The following is a 19649-nucleotide window of genomic DNA, read 5'->3' as shown; positions in this document are numbered from 1 at the left end:
TTTTATCTTACTTTACGTCACTTTGTGTCATGCTTCAGCACATTCATAACAGTTTGTGCTTACATGGTTTGTACAGCTACACTGCACTGCCTTTTATAGATTTAAGTAACATTTAGCAAAGTCCAACAGAAAATGCATCCAGGAAATCTGGCAATTTGACAACACAGATTTGGCAGTTGTGGGCGGCATAGTTCTCTTTCCCTTTGGACTGTCTTGCATGTCGGTTTCACCATTTCTGAATCCATAAATAAGAGGAGTAGAGCTAGAAAACTAAAGACTGGCCATAAGGAGAGGGAAGTGATAAGAGGGTGTTTTAAAAAGAGATCTTGTTAAAAGTTCTGCCTTTAAAGCTATTATTTGCTAATAAAAAAGCTCAGTGACCAATAGATAATGAAAGTCACCAGACTAAAATCATTGTAGGCTATCAAACATGCCATCACCATGGGTACAAAGCATACATTTGTCATTTTGGATGTAGAGATGAAATACATGTGGCAATATGAACATACACTGTGTTACATAACAACATTTATTCATGTACAATTTTACACATTTACTAAAACCTCATATAAAGCACATAGGCTGTCAAAAGTAAACATTTCTGACACTGTCATTGATCCATACCTGAGTAATGAAACAGTAAAGCTACTGAACTGACAGGTCACTCTCTCCCAAATTCAGTCTGAACCAAATAAAAGAGATAAAAGCATGTCTAACAAACAAAAAAAATTTCAATTGAATCCAAACCCTAGATTGTCAGGTGATAGCACATTATATACACCTACAATGTTGCAGTAATAAAGGCATTAATACATTAACATTATAATCTAAGAATCTAAACTGGCACTTGGTAAGAGTAATCCAAAATATCCTACAGTAGTGAAAAAACATTATAATGAATGCAGACTGTTATATTCATTAAAACAGTTTGTTTAGCAAAATATATTTTTGGAAGACATTAAAATCTTAGATGATTCTTTCATTAAAAAGTGCTGCTGTATCATGACAAGTGCTTACATGATCACCATTCACTATAAAAAGCTTATTTGTTTTGTTAGTGGAGAGCAACACAAAATTCAGGGGGACAACGGGCCGGTTTCAAAATGGTCATTAGAATACATGGGACACATCACATCCCACTGATCCACCAAGATGCTCTCTGACACTGTACATATTTGTTGTTATTAAATGTAAACAGATCTCTTATAGGATGTTTTTTGGCCCTAGACACCCACCACCGTCAGTTCATATCATTTCAGAAAAGGAGAAAAAAAGGCGACCTCAAGAAACAAGAAAAACAAATAAAATGCTTTTCCGGCCACCTGATAATATCTAGGAGGAATATGAGGTGCCGAGATAAAAAAAGCTGTAAGGGTTGAGCTACAGTATAGTGCGGTCATACTGTATATATGGAAATCTTGTGCTGTCTATCTCACACTTCTTCAGAAGGCCTGATGCAATGGCCTTCACTGCCCTCATGGTCTCAGTGCAGGTCGGGTTGATCAAGGATTCAGGCAGGAGGAAGCCAAAGTGTCCTGTATCCCTAAGCTCGAATGCAAACGCATACTGGATGCCGTTCCTGTAGGCCCAGTCAATAGAACTGCCTGAGCTAACATCTGTGGAAAAAAAACACAACAACATAAGAAAAGCTTAGAATAGTATTTGTTATATAAGCATTTTGAACAGTAAGCCAAAAGTTGACGGCATTTAGAAACACACAGCAACATCTGACAATAAGAAGCTTCAATTTTAGGTAAATCTGGAGGCAGTTCATTCTTAGCAGCGTTACGTCACAGCACAACACAACAGGTGTGACATGGGAAATCATCAATTCAGTTTCTGTTGCTAAAAATGGAGGATACGATAAAGAGAAGGAAAAGTACTCACACAGAGTAGTGGAAGCAGGTCCATATCTGTACCTCACTCCATAGGCAGAGTAAAGGGCCGTCACTGCATTATGAGCTGCTGACTCCTAGAGAGTAAAGGTACAAGATCAATAACATTACGTCATGGTAGGATTTAATTTCAATCTGCTGTAGTTAACTCAAAGTAGATGGATGCTTTACCACACAGCTGAAGTTGGGGATGGTTGCATACTTGTAGGAATATGGGTAGAGCAGCATTTGGGCGTACGCATGGATGGATATGTAGGCTTTGATGCGCTTCTTGTGCTTGCGCAGGAACTTGGCGACGGCCTTAACCTCAGGCTCAGACTCGGGATAGGGGCCGCAGTAAGTGTCATCACAGGGGTGAAAGGAGGCCCCCTCATCTGGAGAAGGATCAGGGAAGATCTAATCATATCCAGGATGCATTTAAGTGACAGATCTGGATGCACACATTTAATTTGAAAGATACTAATAACAAAGAGGATTTTTTATATTCTTAACTCATCCAACTACCATAGAGATAGAGAGAAACACTGTGGGGAAAAACTAATACAGACACAGATTGAAATCACCACATTTACATTATAATGCCAAGAGTAACAGCAGCCAAAGACGAGTGTAGCGTCTCAAAATGCTTTGCGAACTCACAAACCCCACTGGTATGACGTTTGGGGGTCTGATGTGCACACCATCCATGTCTCTCCCTCCAACAGACTACATTAGCATTGTTTGTGCTTAGAACAATGAATATCAATGTATGTGTCCTTGAATGATGTAAATGGGTGCTGCAAAAATAAACATAAACCTGTTTACAGGACCTGGCTTGCTCTGAGAGGATTCACTCAAAGCAGCAAAGAACACACTGAAAGACACACATTTTTAAGACTATTCACTCAGAAAAATGCAGGTTTAATTGACATCAGACTGCTTTGCAGTGACATTAGGCTACATTGATGTTTGCACAGTCCCATATCTATAAACAGCTGAAGCAATGTGGTAGTCAATATCACAAATTAATAAGCATGGATTTTGTTCAAGTTGAAAGTTATCTTAGTGCTGGCTATGTCATGCTCTATGCAATTCTGAAATTATCCAGTACTGAAGTATAAATTTAGGTCTTAGCCCTATAATCATGCCATAATTCCCTGTGGGCGTTTCTATGAGTTTTATCATTAATTTGAATAAATAGTCAAGCCCACAGATACTGTATGTTTACACAAACACCATTGCCAAACATATTACTTCCCTTTCCCTCCTTATTTGATTACCAAATACATAGTTCTGCCCTACAATCATAATATTTTCACAATCCTACTGTACATTGCTGTGCACACACTAACAAAGATTTAATGTTGTTGATTAGAGTCTTTTTTAAATTTGCTATTGAGATAGTTAGATTTAGTCTTGGCCAAAAATGGTCTCTATGTTTCTTTTCTTACATCACATCTCTGCATGTCCACAAACGTCTTCAGTGTATTCTCAAAGCCCCTCCCAGAGTGATGATGACTCAGCAAATCCCACCAGAGACTAAATGACATCAAACTCAGATTGTTGTCACCACAAAGATATTTTATCCACATCTTACATTCATTAATAGACAAAGAAGACGGCATCAGCAAGAAACGCCTTGCAAAGCTGCGGTGTGTGTGTGTGTGTGTCTGTGTGTAAAATAATTGAAGTCCAGTGTCATCAAACTCACCACACCATTTCACTTTCCAGTTTCTATTAGCGTCTACTCCTCGGCAGTGGAACTTGTGATTTTTGGACCGTGTTTTCCTCCAGAAACGATCCTACAGTACAAAACACACTGTCACATTATGTCTACTGATAGTCAGACTCACTGAACAATAATACATCTGCTACTCATACGGCTCTAGTGGCTCTATTTCAAACAATATATGCAGATAGTAGTTGAGGGGCATTTTCTCACAGGCGTTATTTCCTCTGAAGTATAGATAATTATATCTAATGCCCAAAAATCCCATTGTTGTCTCTCTGCTGTTGAGTTTTTCAATTACAGAACAAATTCTGATACAGATGCTCAAAATATTTCCAGTATGATTTTTAATGATAATGTTCAAAATCTGTGGGCACGAGTAATGTGTTATCAGTTTATTCTGAATATACTTACACCTACATAACATTGTTGTCAGAAAAGTTTGAAACAGTTTTAAAAGTGGCGCAATCCTATAATAACATTCAATCTGTGATGTAGGTGTAGAGAGAGCTTTAGTACCGTGGTCCAGCTGAAATGGTATCCATCCACGTTGAAGACCGGCATGATGTAGAAGTTGAGCTGGTTGAGCAGTCGCCTCATCACAGAGTCATACTGGTATGAGTTGATGGCCTGTAATTATAATTTAAAAAAGAGTGTAAATATACTGCATACTCATCATTATTTTAACTGTGATCTAACTCTTAGAAAACAGATCTTGATTGTGGTTTGACAATACAATTACTGTATGTTATTGGTGTCATTACTATGCTATGCTTTAATAAGTGCATGTATTGTAACCATTGCAGTGCTTTAAATGCACAACTACAGTGGGTTAATACTACGGATTGTAGAGAGATCTGGGCACTGGGGTAATACTGCTAATAGACTCAGACTTAAGGCAAGGTTAGTGTGTTAAGCCTTAAACTAAGATGACACCCTGACCTCCAGTGGCCAATGTCAGCAACTACATTACAGTGGATTCACAGTAAAGCCAAGTGGGCCAGATTTGATTATTTTGAATGAAATGTTCTCCCTAGTTTTTTCTCACTCATTCTTTTTTCAGTCAGTCTGGTCCTGGTTTCCTTCTGCAATTTATCTCCCTTCATCATTCACCCACTTCCTCCTCCTTTTATATCCTTCTTTGAAGACTATTGAACTTGGAAATCATGTCATGGCCTATGGTGAATTAGTAATGTATTACGGTCATGCTTCACTTATGAAAACTGCTTGTCTGATAAGGTTTTAGACACAGAGGCACTTATTCAAATGGCCACAAATTTGCCATTTTAATAAGTGATTGCAAACAGAGTGGCTGTAGAGCACAACAGAACATTGTATAGTATAGTCCATAAACCTTAGAAAAAAATATTTTTTGAATGTGCATGTGTTGCTTTTTAGTGGCACATATTGAAACAGTTCATTTCTCCTCAGCATCGGTTCACTTGGTTACTGGAGTTAGATGGTAAATATGTTTTTTTAGCATTTGTTTAGATTTCTAAAGATAATCATTTGATAAGTATTTGACACAGCACTCTAAACTGATATTCATATGCTTTCCTTCATTTATCTTAACTTTCCAGAACTCGTTAAGTTGCAAAGCCCACTCATCTGGCATCTACATAGTATAAAACAAGTCATTAAAAGTTCTTAATTTTATGGTCTGGTTCTGGTCTGGTACCGTCCTCACTTTAGGGGGTACTGACTAAGACTTTAAGGGTGTGATGTAACTTGAGTTAACGTCTGGGTTATGTTCAACATCTGAACAATAAAGGGTATGCTTTAGTATTTGCATAATTGTGCATGACAAATGAGCAGATGTTCACATTTCATTGAAGACCCCGGTGACTGCACATCACAGACTGTACTGCTACAGGCTATCACTTAAAGATCTGTTTCTTTTGGGATGCTGTTGCAACATGCCTTGGTGCAAGCAACATATGAAATTCAAGTTACGTTTGGTTTGAATATTTAAACTTGCATCTTAAAATAAAACAAGGCTACCTCTTTGACAAACCACTGGCAGAAGGCTGGTCCTATCCACTCTCTGGCATGAACCCCACAGTCGATCCACACAGCTTTCTTCTGGGGACGACTTCTCTTTCCTAGCTGACAGGAGACAAGCACTGTCAGTTTTGGAGTAACACGAGTATGTTTGTCCGTGTGTGTGTGTGTGTGTGTGTGTGTGTGTGTGTGTGTGTCTGTGTATGTTGGTTTTGTATGTGTTTGTCTCATACCCTCTCTCTTACCTGAAGCACATAAAGCGGCCTTCCTTCGTATGACTTCCCGACGGAGAACATGTCAACCAAGTCAGAGTGGGTTCTGTTCATTTCAAACATCCACCACTGAATCTTAGGGACAGGGAAAAAGAAAAAATGAAGAAAAGAATAATAGATTTCACCTGCATTAAGTGTTCCGGACAATCAAAAGTCATTTTATTTCAAGGTTTTCCAGAGTGAATTTGTGTGGGTGTGTGATTGTGCTTGCATCATCTGTCTGTGTAATAGTCGCACAGAAATGTATGAGCATGTAAACAAGTGTGTGTTTTACAGTTAAGGAGAGGATCAAAGCTCAGCATAATGAAGACTTGTGGGGGCTCTGAAGATCTGTGTCTGGAATGCATGCAAGCCTTGCTGCTTCATAGAACCTGACAGATTCATGAACCAGGAGCCTGATCGACTTGAGAAAATAAACACTCTAAAGCTGTGAAGTGTGTGAAGTAGGGTGCATTTCTCTGTGTGAGAGAGCACGAGGTTGTGGGAGAGAGACCTGTGGAATGGGGTAATTGGGAGTCTGAGAGCACCTTGGAGAGGATGTTTGTTTACTTTGTGCGTGCGTTAGAGAGTGTGTATGTGTGAGAGATAGGTGGGTAGATGTTGGGCTTCACATCTACCTCTTCCAAGGAGTGGTAAACTTCATAGTCGTACTGAGACTGTGACCTCCGCTTGCGAGAGGAGCGATATCCCGTCTGCTTTTCAATTTCCTTCTGCAGATTGGAGATAAACACACTGTGGAAGGAAGAAAAGGGAGTTAGACCCTTGATGGATGTGATAGCCAACCACTGTAAAATTCTGGCCAGTATGAGCACAGTCACTGGCCTGCATGTGTTCCCCAGAGAATATAGCTGTGATACCTTTCAATTTTTCAGTTTTTGCACATAAATAAGAACCGCTTGTCAATAAATTACTTTATGAAGAATTTATAAGTTGAATGCTTTATAGTGCAAATATAGCCCATTAAAAATATCTAACCTATATCTATTTATCCTCCTCTAGCATAACTTGCTCTATCTTTTTATAGCTCTTTAATAGTTTCTAGATTATTACAAAGTATATAAGCCTTAAAACTAACCCTTTATTCACAACTGGCTAAACCTAAGTCAATAATAGATTTGACTTCATAATACGTTATCAGGTCTGTAGTTACCTTATAAATGTTAATAAATCATCAATAGAGGTCTTCTACTATAATAATACATAAACTGATGTTAATTAATTAATTCACAACTTTTCAAATAGTCCAACAAATGTCAGTAATAGTAAAGCTATCATTAAAAGTAACCTTAGTCTTAACTATAAGAATAAAGTTGCCCATAAGGGGTGGTAGTGATGGTCAAAGTACATGCATCACAAGTTAAACAGCTAGATAAAAGGGCACAGCAAGCTTGTTCATTTGCACTTGTGCACTTTAGTCTATGACACATTGATAAAAGTTTTTATTACTGTAAATAAAGCCTTTAGGTGAACCTCACAAACTTCTCCTATCTATTATTAGTAACCTTGTACCTAAAACATCTAAACAGCTGGAGAAATGACTGCAGATTTGGCCTGTGACATGGTGGCCATTACATTTCTGTATATTTTTAATTTCTGATTGGTTCTCAATGGCTTTCTGAGTGCACAATGTCCTTGTTGATTTATTTGACATTTGTTTGTGTCCCACTTTACCAGCAATTCTAACTTAATATAAGGAAAACAATTTTGTACATATTCCCTTTTAGTATTTTGTTATGGTGGGTAAATAATAGTTATAAGTAAATTTAGCATTTCTGTTAAATATTGAAGACTGGCATGAAGCGGTGGAATCACTGGCCCTGGATTTTATTGTTTATTCCTAACACCAATTATGCAACTGCTCTCACTCATACAATTCTTTTCCAAGATCGAAACCACTTCCGAACATCAGTACTCATCCCATTCAATAGCACAGAGGATACCAGTTAGGCCACTGCTGTTAATCATTAAATTAAATGTCTTGAAAAGAAGCCAAAACAATAATTATCGCCATCACTGTCTATCCCTATTGACCACTCAGTTCCTATGCCTCTTCACTTTCCACTCCAACCTAAAAAAAATGATGTGATCTGTTTTCACAGCAGTGATGCAGGCAGCCAGACTCTCCTTATATACACTTCCTCGTGAAGGTACTTACTGTATGTATTCATTTCTTTCCATAACTACCTAAATAAGACTGAAAAAACTGTGTTATTTCCTTGTGAGTAAAACAAGATCATTGATGCTTCACTGCCTCAAAAACCCAGTCACCTACCAAAGACTGTCCCCTGCTGTGTAAACCATCTTTGAAAACTCCTCAGTCAATCAACAGAGTCTGAAGAAAAAAAAACTCCTCCTCAGATCTCAAATTCCTCCCTTAGGACAGAGATGACAATGGAATTCTTTCAATCTGTGGCTGTGGCTGCTGTGATAAAAACTCCATCATTTCAACGTTAATTTTGTTGAAGGATGGGGTAAGAGAGATGAAAGGCTTGCATTTTGGAGCAGATTGGTGAGAGGGGCTCTGATGTACAGTGTGTGTCTGTCTGTGTGTGCGTCTGTGTGTTTGTGTGTGTCCCAGCTTTGACGAAGTATGAGGTCTTTTGCATGCAAGCTATAGCCGCCTCTGCATGTGTAAATCATATTCTGGCTGGGGAAAGCTGGGTAATTGCAGCGCCCTTTGGATAGCAGATGTGACTCACAATGTAGAAACTCTGCTAACAAGATTACCAAATGTGTGAGAGTACGCAAGCATGCATATGCACTGCAGTATATTTCCGTGTTTTTGGTTGGTGGCCTTACCGATAATTGATATGTTCCTGCTTTAAGCTTGCACGTAGACCATGTGTGTCATTGCGTTTCACATGCACATCCACAGTGGCATTGTGGGAGATCAGAGAAGCACTGTTGGGCTGCCAAAAGTCCACCTAAAAGGAAAAAAAAGGACATGAGGTAGGAGGTAGGAGTGGGCAATATGCATAAAAATATCATGGTGTTTTTATATAGATTTATTAGATAGATTTAAAAAAAAAAAAAAAATCTAAATAAGAAATTTGATCACATAAATCTAAAATGTATTCATAAAACAGTCAGTGACAGCAGCATTGCCCACAATGGCAAATTCTAAACAGATATATGAAAAAGACAGCTAACACAGTACATGGTGTAGTAAAATCAATGATGCTTGACAAATTTATATAAACTGATGATCTAATAGGCTGTTATAGTCATATTCAGACAACTTTATTTATCCCAGAGGGGCAATTCAGTTCCACAACCTACCCAGCCCACATAAATAAAAACTCAATCTAGCAACAGCATTCAAGCATCAGCATGCAAGTAACAACAGATCAACATATGGGTACAAAAGAAAAACACAAGTAGTAGACACACTGTCATTCAATTTATTGCTACCCTGCACAAAAAGAGAAATCACTTTGTCTGTTTGTTAAGATGATTAACAGGAATTTCCCCCCCGGTATGTTTGATGCTACCTTACTCACAAGGAATGTACAGATTCAACTTTTTCTGAGCGGAAACCGGATACCTCAGGTCAGGGCATCTACCAAACCATCTATTGAATTGATACCATTGGTCTCCTTTCCACAAATGTCAACCCTGTATCCCTCACTGCAAGGAGCACATTGTAATTATTGTTTATATTGATATTGACACGAATCTGTAATTTTTGTATGCATATTTTATGTTATGCTATGACCCAATCCACTTGATGAATTTAGGATGTAAACTAAAATTAAGGGTTGAAGTGTATGATTTTCTTTTTTTTTTAAAACTAACTGACACCACCTTATTATCTCCTCCGCTCTGTGTTTAAAACAACCTCAACATTTGGTGATAATGACCAAATTGTTACGGTAAGACATGAACAGTTTAACATTCTTCCTGTCTCTGCCCGAAAACTAAATCAGGTGAATGATGACGACTCTACAGTGTTAATGGGGCGAACACACTGATGGAGTCCCATTAACAACCTGCCGTGAATGACTATCCCCCTGCTTCCACTGCTTCGCTTCCAGTGTTTGACCTCATATTAGCAACAAATATTCTGCCTTTCAGCGTCTGCTATCAGGCCGTGATAGCCGGGAGTGTTAGCTTTAGCTGAACCAACTGGGCCAACCGAATAAACACAGACGCCATGTGGTAACACTGATAAAATATCAGTGAGTGGGAGCGACACTGAGAGAAAGAGAGTATTTTTGAAGCAAAAAGGAATGCACTGCTTTAATACTGTACGTCCAGTGTTTCTGTGTGCAGACGTTTGTGAATGTCCCTCAGCTGGCATTCATTTGTAGCATGGGGGCAGAGACATGAAGGCTGGCACACATGCTTGTTAATGTGTCAATTGGTTTAATGGTTTACAGAATGCATACCAGATTAATTTAACTTTGCTCAGAGCTACAGGGTTAGAAAAGCCTCTGCTGGACTGTTTGGTGCCCTCGACTGTAAAGCGTTCTCTGCTGCTGTTCATTTATGGCGTTTCCAAATGGTTGAGTAACCCGAACGTTTCAGCACTGCTCCTCCATTAGCTAAACAAATCCAAAACAAATGCGCCTAAAAGGGCACTGTAATTACTACAGTCAGATAACTCATCTCGTCACAAAAATTTCTCTTTCAAGTTCAAATTTAATAGCTGTATTTATGAGCCATAAAGATGCATTCTTTGTCCGCATTATAAATCTTTTGTCTCCTGATTGTTTATGCGATTTCTCTATCTGTGTGTCTTTGTCTGTGTATACACGGGGTGGCAATAAATTGAATTTGTGTTGTTTTGGTTGATGTAATATTGGCATGGGCAGGACAAGAAAGGAAGATTTATAGTTCAATAAAAAAGAGCTGGTTTTCCTGAGAGCAGATGAGGTGAAGCTGTAGTTGAGTGTTAATATGTGAACTAATGGAAGGCAGGTTGACCAAAATAAAAAACAGTTTTTATTTAATATACATTTTAAGAAATTAGGTCTTCCATTTTATGTGGAAGAACACTTAATGCTGTTGTAGCAGAGTCAGAGGCAGTTTATAAAGTATCTGTTTGGCTTTTATTACAAACAGAATCAGCTTAACAGATTTGCAAAGAACTCAGTAATTAATTAACATTAATGGTGCATAAAAGTTAGAAGTGTGGAGGAACTGATTAAATTGTAAATCCACCCTATAGAGAATTAAACATTTATTCAGAAAATACTGCGTGGCTTTTAACGAGCCTCTCCTAAAGACAAACAACAGTCTGTCTCCCCTCAACAGCAGACAGACGTCATCTAGAGACAAATGCTGACGCTGCGCCATACACAGTAAATTACAGAACAACAGGAACGGACGCAGACGTGGTGATTTTATTCAGATATGGGCACATGTGATTTGCAGATTTAAGTCATGGAGTATATCAAACAAAATGTCTAAGAGCCTGGAAAGGGACAAATTATGTGTCATTAGTCCAGGGGCCAGTGGAGATTACACATTACTTCAGTTTAATCTCATTTACGAGTAGCGCTGAAATGATAACTCAGTTAATTGATTGAAAAGTTGATTTTTAAAAAACAACAAGTCATTTTTCAAGCAAAAATAACAAACGTTTCCTATTTTCAGCCTCTCAACAGTTAAGATTTTATGCTTTTGTTCATCTTATGTGATAATAAACTGAATATCATTTTATAGACCAAACTAATAATTTGGTGACTGATAAAATATTAATAAAAATAATTGTGAATTGTAGCTAAAGTTTAAGGTAGCAGTAGGTAGAGCACAAGAGGAATGATTCACTTTTTGTAAAAATTCAACATTTCGAAATAGCTTATCTTAAAAATAAATAGCTTTCTGAAAAGGTTTTTGTTGTACTGGGTGCACTCAGGAGCTGTTGTGTCTTTTCTGGGCTGCCTGGAGTTCATGTGCCGTCAGACAGTATCACTGCTCATGCTACTGTATGAAGCAGAGGATTTTTCATGGGAATGAGCGACCGACCATCAGGTGTTTGGAACAGGAAAGGTAAAAGCCATCATGGGTATAGGTTCAATATTATGTCAGTCAACAAAATAAAACTATTATAAATGATTACTTGAAAAATGTGAAATTTTGTTGATGATGGATCTGATTCTTGTTTTGATTTAATTCTGTACAGCATAAGAAGTTCTTATTTATTATGTGACCTCATGCCTTGCCTGAGGATGAAAAGTTTGACTCTGGCACTGGAGGCACTGCAGTGTGGCTAAGCTAATGAAAAAACACAGCTGTCCAAACAGTAGCTGCCACTGCCTCGGTTGGACTTGGACCACTGTGCCCGCTGACCTTCCATACAAAAAAAATCTCAGGCCAGATCCTGACCAGCAGCCTGGCTCTGTCCTGATATCCCTCACCATAAATCAAAACCATTTACCTCTTTTTGCCCTACTTCATTCTGTTCCTGTTCAGAGCTGTGCTGGTCTTGGACCACTTTAACAAAAGTTTGACCTTAACTCAAACAGATGCCTAAGATATGCACTTGATGAGGCTACACAAATACAACCCAAGCAGACCAAACAAAATTGCTGAAACCAATCACATGGCCCAGGGGACACAGCCAGTGGTTTAGAAAAACCTACGTCAAAGTCTCCTCAGTCACCCCTAAGAACGTCTCTGAAAAGTCTGAATCCTTAGATTTTTTGTACTTGTTTATTTATTTCATTAGTTGTTTGATTATATTTCCTGCAGGCTTTATTTAGAACATCTTCCAAGGAAATTATACCACACATAAACAACTGCATTTAAACTAAAACCAACAAACTAAACTATTATTAATAGTATCCCAGAGCTTTGTCTATATTTACTTTACAATTTATACCAGATTGCATATTACTTTCCGCAGCTTATCTGGGACCAGGTTGTCCAGGAGGCATCTTAACCAGATGCCCAAACCACCTCAGCTGGCTCCTTTTCAATGAGGAGCAGCAACTCTAGTCCGCGTTTTCTTGGGACTTCTGAGCTCCTCCTACTATCCCTGAGCCTGAGCCTGAGCCTAGACTCCCTACAAACGAAACTCATTTCAGCTGCTTGTATTTGCTATCTCATTCTTACCCAAAGCTTGTGACCAAAGGTGAGGGCTGGAACATAGACCGACTGATAAATAAGGCTCCTTCACCACACTGGTCCGGTACAATGCCTGCATTACTGTTGATGCTGTACCAATCTGCCTATAAAACTCACACTTACCCTTACTCATGAGCAACCCCAAGATAGTTGAATTCCTTCACTTCGGGGAGCAACTCACTTCTAACCAGAAGGGAGCAGTTCACCTTTTTCCAGCAGAGCACCATGGCCCTCAGATTTGGAGGTGCTGACTCTCATTCCACCACTTCATATCCAGCTGTTGTATTGATTTAGACTCACATAAGGTTGCCCTATCTAAGTCAATTAGTTTTCTAATAATGTTACGTTACTGTTCAATTCAAAAACTTTTAGTCAGTCAGACTTTTTTTATGGTCTTTGATCTATTAGTAGACTGGAAAATGATCTCAAGCATCACAATAATCTCCACAAATATGCTTTTTTCTTCCTCTATGACTCATGCACCATTCATCTGCAGATGGATAATAATTGGACACTTATTTTTCAGTTTAATCAGTGAATCAATTATTTGAATAAATCATTTGAGTATTTGTCAAATAAATATTTCTTTAATTAAGGTGGTGCTTGACCTTCATAATGCTTTATACTGTTTTAAAAGCTAGTGCCATATTTGTAAATATTTAGTCTATGAACTCTTTAGTTATAGCCAAAATCAGTTCATCCTTGAGCCCATATAGATGTTTGTGCCAGATTTAATAAAATTCCCTTCTGGCATTCACAAGATTGGGACGGATGTGTGGTCACAGTGACCTTGACCATTGATGCCAAAATCTAATCAGTTACTCCTTGAGTCCAAGTGGACATTTGTGCCAAATTTGAAGACATTCCCTCAAGGTGTTCCTAAGATATCACATTTACGAGGATGAGACAGGCGGACAACCTGAGAACAAAATGCTTCTTAGCCACAGATGTCGCCGGCACAGAGGCATGAAAATCTTTGCTGTGTACTCGGAAACTAGAACAATGTGCAAACTAAGGTCATCCATGTTCCCAAGGCTAATGGATAATTACTCCCAAATGAGTTTGGGAAAAGAGGAGAAGCCTTCAACCCCTCCAGGGTTGCCCCTAATTTCAGTATCTTTGAAACACATGTTCATGTTTGCAAACTTAGATCCAAGCATTCTGGCCCATAATGAAAAAGTCCTTTGTATTTCCTCCATTCTTCCCTTAGTGTTTTCACTGAAATGTATACAGAGCATCTTATCAACAGTGTATCTCAGTCTCTTAGACAGGGAATATGTCCTGACTGTGACAGATGAACACACTTGGCTGCTCTTTGTCTCTCTGTTTTGCCTATCGCTGTCCCAATACCTCTGTCACACCACGCTCCCCTTTAGTGCCAGCGTCACGCCTCACTCTGTCTGGTGTGACTGGTGTTCAAGAGTCAGGTTAAGATTGGAGGACTACAGGCTGTTGTGAGCATAATAACAGATAATACATTTTAATACATTTCAGAAAAAAAACAAAAAAACAACACTAAAAAATAAGTCAATACGAAATAAGTTTGTGTGTCAAAAATTGAAGCTGATTTGAGATGACCCAACTATAAATATATCATTAGTCAAAATGTGCATAATGTGTGTGTGTGTGTGTGTGTGTGTGTGTGTGTGTGTGTGTGTGTGTGTGTGTGTGTGTGTGTGTGTGTGTGTGTGTGTGTGTGTGTGTGTGTGTGTGTGTGTGTGTGTGTAACTGAGAATAAAATAAAAAGTGCCAACCTTCATTTGTCCCAGAACTCTCTTGAGCACATGAACCTCCTCGTCATTACCCGGAGTTATCCTGAAGACTTGATCACTGCAAAAACAACAGAGCTCTTCTAAGTGTCAGGTAACAACCGGGATGAAAGTGCCCCGAAGGGTTTTTAACTGCTCTAAGATTCACTATGGGCTTGGATCAATTTTCTCGGGGGTGCATTTCATTTTCATTTCAAAAACATCTGGGCTACAGAGTCCCAGGTAATGCAACCACGTTTTGTGCTGATTGAAGGTGACACATATAATAGCAGTTCTATAGATGACAGGATCAAACCCCAGTCAAACAATCTGTCTGAGGCATCATTATAGGATTAGATATCATCGTTTCCAGCTCTGCAGGTAGCACCTGGAACAATTATTTGGCGGATACAGTAGCAAGCGGCAGCTGTTTCACATTTTCATACTGGAAATACATCAATCATAATGTTGATATGTCCTGCAGATAGATTTGAAAAACACCTGTTGATATATCAAACTGGCATATATGGCAAACTCTTAAGGAGTCTAATAGCCTATTTCATGATGATCATGAAGTATAATCAATTACTATAATGTGTTTGTGTGAGTCTGTACTCAAGTCATGCATAAATATAACACATAAACCGATGGAAGGATGACTCAACCCAATTTTGTTTATCAAGAATAAAAATGAAAACGATTTTAGTCAACTATGGAACTAGTTGATCACTTAGTTAAAGAATAGGTTTGTTAGTTTACTTAAAGTTCAATTTAAAAATCTTGGCAGATAATTGAAAGAAAAACTACAAGCAGATAATGTTTCTAAATGAATCTGCCAACCACAGCTTATATATAATATTTATAAAATTGCAAAGCAAAGGCGCTCTTTACTAAAAAAAAAAAAAAAGCCCACAAAAACGTTTTCGTTGGCAACAGCAATGCTAGAAGATGGACGGGCAATGAGGTCTGTTGGAGGTAAAATTTTGTAAAGATGTGAAGGTTATGGACTTATGATGTTTTCGCCAGTGTACACAGTACCACACTGTACTATAAAGGGGCTTTACAGAGCCCACTGTAGTCCAAATTGAACTATTTCTTCATCCTTTAGTGTTTCTCAAAGATGACAGACTGTTTTTGTTACAGTACTGGCCTGGCAGAGGCCTTCTGCTTTGCATCTAACAGCTGCAGGGCTTTCTCGGCTAAAGCTGTCCTTAAGCTGTCAGTCTGTTGATTCTCTCTGGGATATAAACAATTTGTTTTTAAGACAATCTGGCCCTAAAAACATGAAACTGATGGTTGTTGACTGTTCAGAAAATGTCAGGGTTGCATTACATGTGTGAAAGGGGCTTTGGATACTGTAATGCAGTAGTTCCCAACCCTTTTGGCCTGTGAACCCTTAAAATAAACCAAAGTCTATGGGACCCCTCCTCACATGTTACGTTGTCTACCAGGTAAGTTACAGATCGTTGTTTTGATTGAAAACAGTAAAGAAAATATCCGTTGAAGTTCCCCAGTCCAAGGCTGCATCTTCAAATGTCTAACTTCGTCTAGCAGCCCAAAAACCATAGAAATGCAGTTTATCATCATGTAAGACAAAGAAAAGCCATTAAACCTTATAGTTTAGAAGCTGAAACCAGCTTATTTGTTTCATTTTTACTTAAAAAGTGACTAAAAGAATTATTCAAATACCAAAAAGGTTGCTGATTAATCTTCTGTTGATTGACTACTTGAGTAACCTTGCAGCTCTAGATAAAGGACTTTTTTTTCACTTGATGAGGGTTAAGGAGGTAAAACACAGAAATCCATAAGAAATAAAGCAAAGTTTGAGAGAAAACCTTTTTTTTTTTATCGCAATTTTTTGTGTCCAAAATCAGTTTTTTTCTGTATCCTATCCTTTCCTATCATCTTGCAACCCCTTTGATTATTCCAATAACCACCAGGTTGGAAACTACTGCTTAAATGCATAGTAGCATCATCGTCCTTCTATTTGATATGACACTTACAATGGAGACCCACTATTTAGACTAAAGGCTCATTGTAAGGTCTTACCTTGTGAAATCAGGGTGCTGTGAGGCAGCAATTTTTTGGAATTAATCCAAAATATATATTGTTTGAGACAAGGAGGGGGTTTCCAGTAGAAGTGGCCCCCCTCTGCCTCCATAAAACTATGTCAAAAGCTCTTTTGAAAGACAGACCATACATACCTTTACATGCCACACTCATGCATTCTGTATGTTTATCCAAATTGCTGTATGTGTCCAGGTCCAGATGGCCACAGTGGAGGTCTCTATTTGTCCAATTGCTTCACAAATGTCATAGCCAAGTTGAGGTGGTTTGCCCCACATTCCGCCTCATGAACAGACCGACTGGTATGCAAGAAACTTTGACAAGAAATTACTGTAATGCCAAATTTGTTCATGTTTGTAATTATAACAGCTCTTTGCCACACAAAGAGAGTTTGGAGTTTTTGTTAACTAAGTGGTTTGACAGGCCACTTTTGCTGCCAGCATCCCGTTTCATGTGCCTATCATTACCAATCTGCCTCTCTGCATCACTATGGCTAGGGGCTTATGCCATCAGAAAACAAGGCATCCGTGCAGGCATAGAGTAAACAAAATAACATATTATGTCTCAAACAGGGAATTTGCACCAAAACGACTAAGAAGTCGGCGGGTATAGAGCCTTTCTTTGTTCCTTCTCTCTTCTCTCAACAAAAGATAAACGTCTATTGATGTGCAGATAGTCTGCAGACAATTTCTGATAGAAAGAGTGCGCCTATCCTGCCGCCGCCTCACTCAGCTCTCGCTCAACATGAATGGGAGCCCCAGTTTGTCCAAGCTCTCATGAGCCCCAGAAATGAATGGGGGTCTTTACTCACCCTACGTAGCGGTTGTTGTAGAGATAGGCACCGACGGGACATAGCACGTTACTGCAGATTATCACACAAGCCAGTAAAACGGAGGCGCGAAATGCGCTCCTATGCTCCAGTGCCATCCTTGGCCAGCAGATCAAAAAGACGGAAGATACCGAGCAGGCTGCTTTACAGGATGCAAACTTATCAGGAGTCAAAGGACTCGGTCCAGCGCACCATCAGCAGATTGGCAGTCACTTATTTAGTCGTTGCAGTTTCACGGTGTTGTCTGCTCCTCTCTGACACATGAGGTGCAAAAGGTGCGAGAGTCGGTCAACTGGCAGAGGGGAAGCATTTGCCACCTCTTTGAAGCTCTGGGGGGAATTGCAGGGTAGCAGCCCTTTTTAAAATGAGGAGGACCTGAGTCACGTGGCCCGGTGTCGGCGAAGTTGGTAACTGGATCCCTCTCCTGTGCGCTCTGTGCGCGCAGGGGATCATTTATGTGAGCTGTGAACACATGTTCATTTACCAAAACACTGCGGAAAAACAGCCCGTCAAACCACGTATTTTAAATGACGCATAAAGTTCTCTTTGTGGAGACATGACGTGTATCAACTAACTCATCTTTATCATTTCAGAACAACAGGTTTATTCTTCCAATGAGCTCATCTCGGGTCTTTTGAAGAAGACACTCAGCAGTTTTCTTGCTTTAATGAAACATCTAAGAGCCACCATCAAATGCCCACTTGTTCATTCACTTACAGTTCAGACTCACATTAGCCTTAGAGAAGCTGTCATACACATTGTTGATGGATACTGTTGTTTTTCCTTTCATTTTTGTCATACATTTAAGTTAAGAAACAAAAAATGTGCACTGTCTCATGTAACCTCGTATCCTTTCTGTTTTGGAGGAGCCCAAACTTGCAGGTACTACAATATAAATATATGCTCTCATATTAAGAAGAGAAGAAAAAAAACATTACTACACCTTCATACCCTGAAGCCAGAGTGATAACCAGCTCTGTCAGTGCCTTGGCATAGCTCCACTAGGAATCCCTCTGTGGAGCTTTAGGTGGCTCTCTCTGTTTTTCTAGACTTTTCGTGCCTCTGTTTGATCCATTACTTATCACCCAACTCAGTGATTTAATGTCTAAGTCAACTGCCAGACTTTTCCTTTTGTGATTGCATGGCAGCAGCACATTTTTCACATGCTTTTCTCCAATGTCAACAGCATGCCACCTGTTTTACACCCAATTACTGTACAACCGAACCCAAAAACACCACGCTCCCTCCGCTCTCCCTCCCCGCCAAACAGATGTAGACATTACAGTAGACAGGACAGGAATGCTTTTTTGACCTCACCCACTTCAAAGCACACAAGACATGCGGAGAAGCTGCATGAGGGTTTCTTAATTATACATGTCAGATAATGATATCCACAGAACACAGGTGCTCAGATTCAGCATAGCAGTAAACAGCTTCATGACCTGAGGATGGGATTAAAGTGGGTTCGCCTACAATTGAATTGAGTTTTAACCACAAAAAGAATTTAAGAGTTTAACTGATGGTCCAAATTTGAGACTAGAAGCTATTATAAGCTATTATAAAATCCTCTTTATGTGCTTGTTGTATTTTCATACTTAATCTACTGTCAGTCCTCTCATGATGTAAAGTATTAAGTATGAAGATTTGCGGTAAAAGCTGGTACTCTGTATGGTATTCACTTTACTTCAGTCACAGAACCTCTGTAAGGGGTTTGGAGTTGGAGACACCAGATTCTACTCACATATATAACTAGTCTGAGCATGAACACAATTAGTTTTTCTCATCTTACTGGACCATAATGTCCCAGGACTCTCCATAACAGCTAACAAAACATACTTAACACAGTGACATCACTGTGGTACTTTATTACTTTCCTAATTTTGCGACAGTCGCTTATAAATGTGATTTTGAACTGATGACATGTTTCAGAAGTCCACTACAGAAAATGCTGCAGTACATCTTTGGCACCATGTAAAACATAGTTACAAACAATGTATATTTATATGCTCTATATCTGTGATTAGGCATAGACAGTACTTATTATGTAGCATTATTCCT

At 39.0% G+C, this 19649-nt stretch overlaps 1 protein-coding gene across 2 annotated transcripts; it reads right to left on the bottom strand.

The window, feature by feature from the left end:
• Positions 1-510: 510 nt before the first annotated feature.
• cpa6 (carboxypeptidase A6) lies at positions 511-17915 on the bottom strand. Of its 2 annotated transcripts, none has more exons than XM_062441727.1 (11): positions 16900-17915; positions 14702-14777; positions 8676-8800; positions 6494-6608; positions 5850-5951; positions 5605-5709; positions 4123-4233; positions 3586-3676; positions 2067-2269; positions 1888-1972; positions 511-1616 (listed from the first exon to the last, which is right to left on the bottom strand). In XM_062441727.1, exons 2-11 carry the CDS (start codon positions 14705-14707, stop codon positions 1381-1383), a joined length of 1179 nt encoding a protein of 392 aa, XP_062297711.1. In that variant the 5' UTR covers positions 14708-14777; positions 16900-17915; the 3' UTR covers positions 511-1380. The 2 variants fall into 2 exon arrangements, with proteins under 2 accessions (XP_062297711.1, XP_062297710.1); XM_062441726.1 differs by having other exon boundaries at positions 17574-17915.
• Between the last annotated feature and the right edge of the window lie 1734 nt (positions 17916-19649).

The sequence above is a fragment of the Scomber scombrus genome, chromosome 20, assembly GCF_963691925.1.
Source record: "Scomber scombrus chromosome 20, fScoSco1.1, whole genome shotgun sequence".
Lineage (NCBI taxonomy): Eukaryota > Metazoa > Chordata > Actinopteri > Scombriformes > Scombridae > Scomber > Scomber scombrus.
Note: the sequence above shows the minus strand (reverse complement) of the source record. Positions and strands in the feature narration are given on the sequence as shown.

Excerpts from the sequence above, each read along its gene's own strand:
- cpa6 (XM_062441726.1), bottom strand. The coding sequence starts at position 17,689 with ATGGCACTGGAGCATAGGAGCGCATTTCGCGCCTCCGTTTTACTGGCT. Across the intron at positions 8,801-14,701 it reads GAGTTCTGGGACAAATGAAG|GTGGACTTTTGGCAGCCCAA; the intron begins GTTGGCACTTTT and ends TTTTCCTTTTAG. Across the intron at positions 1,973-2,066 it reads TCCCCAACTTCAGCTGTGTG|GAGTCAGCAGCTCATAATGC; the intron begins GTAAAGCATCCA and ends TTTACTCTCTAG.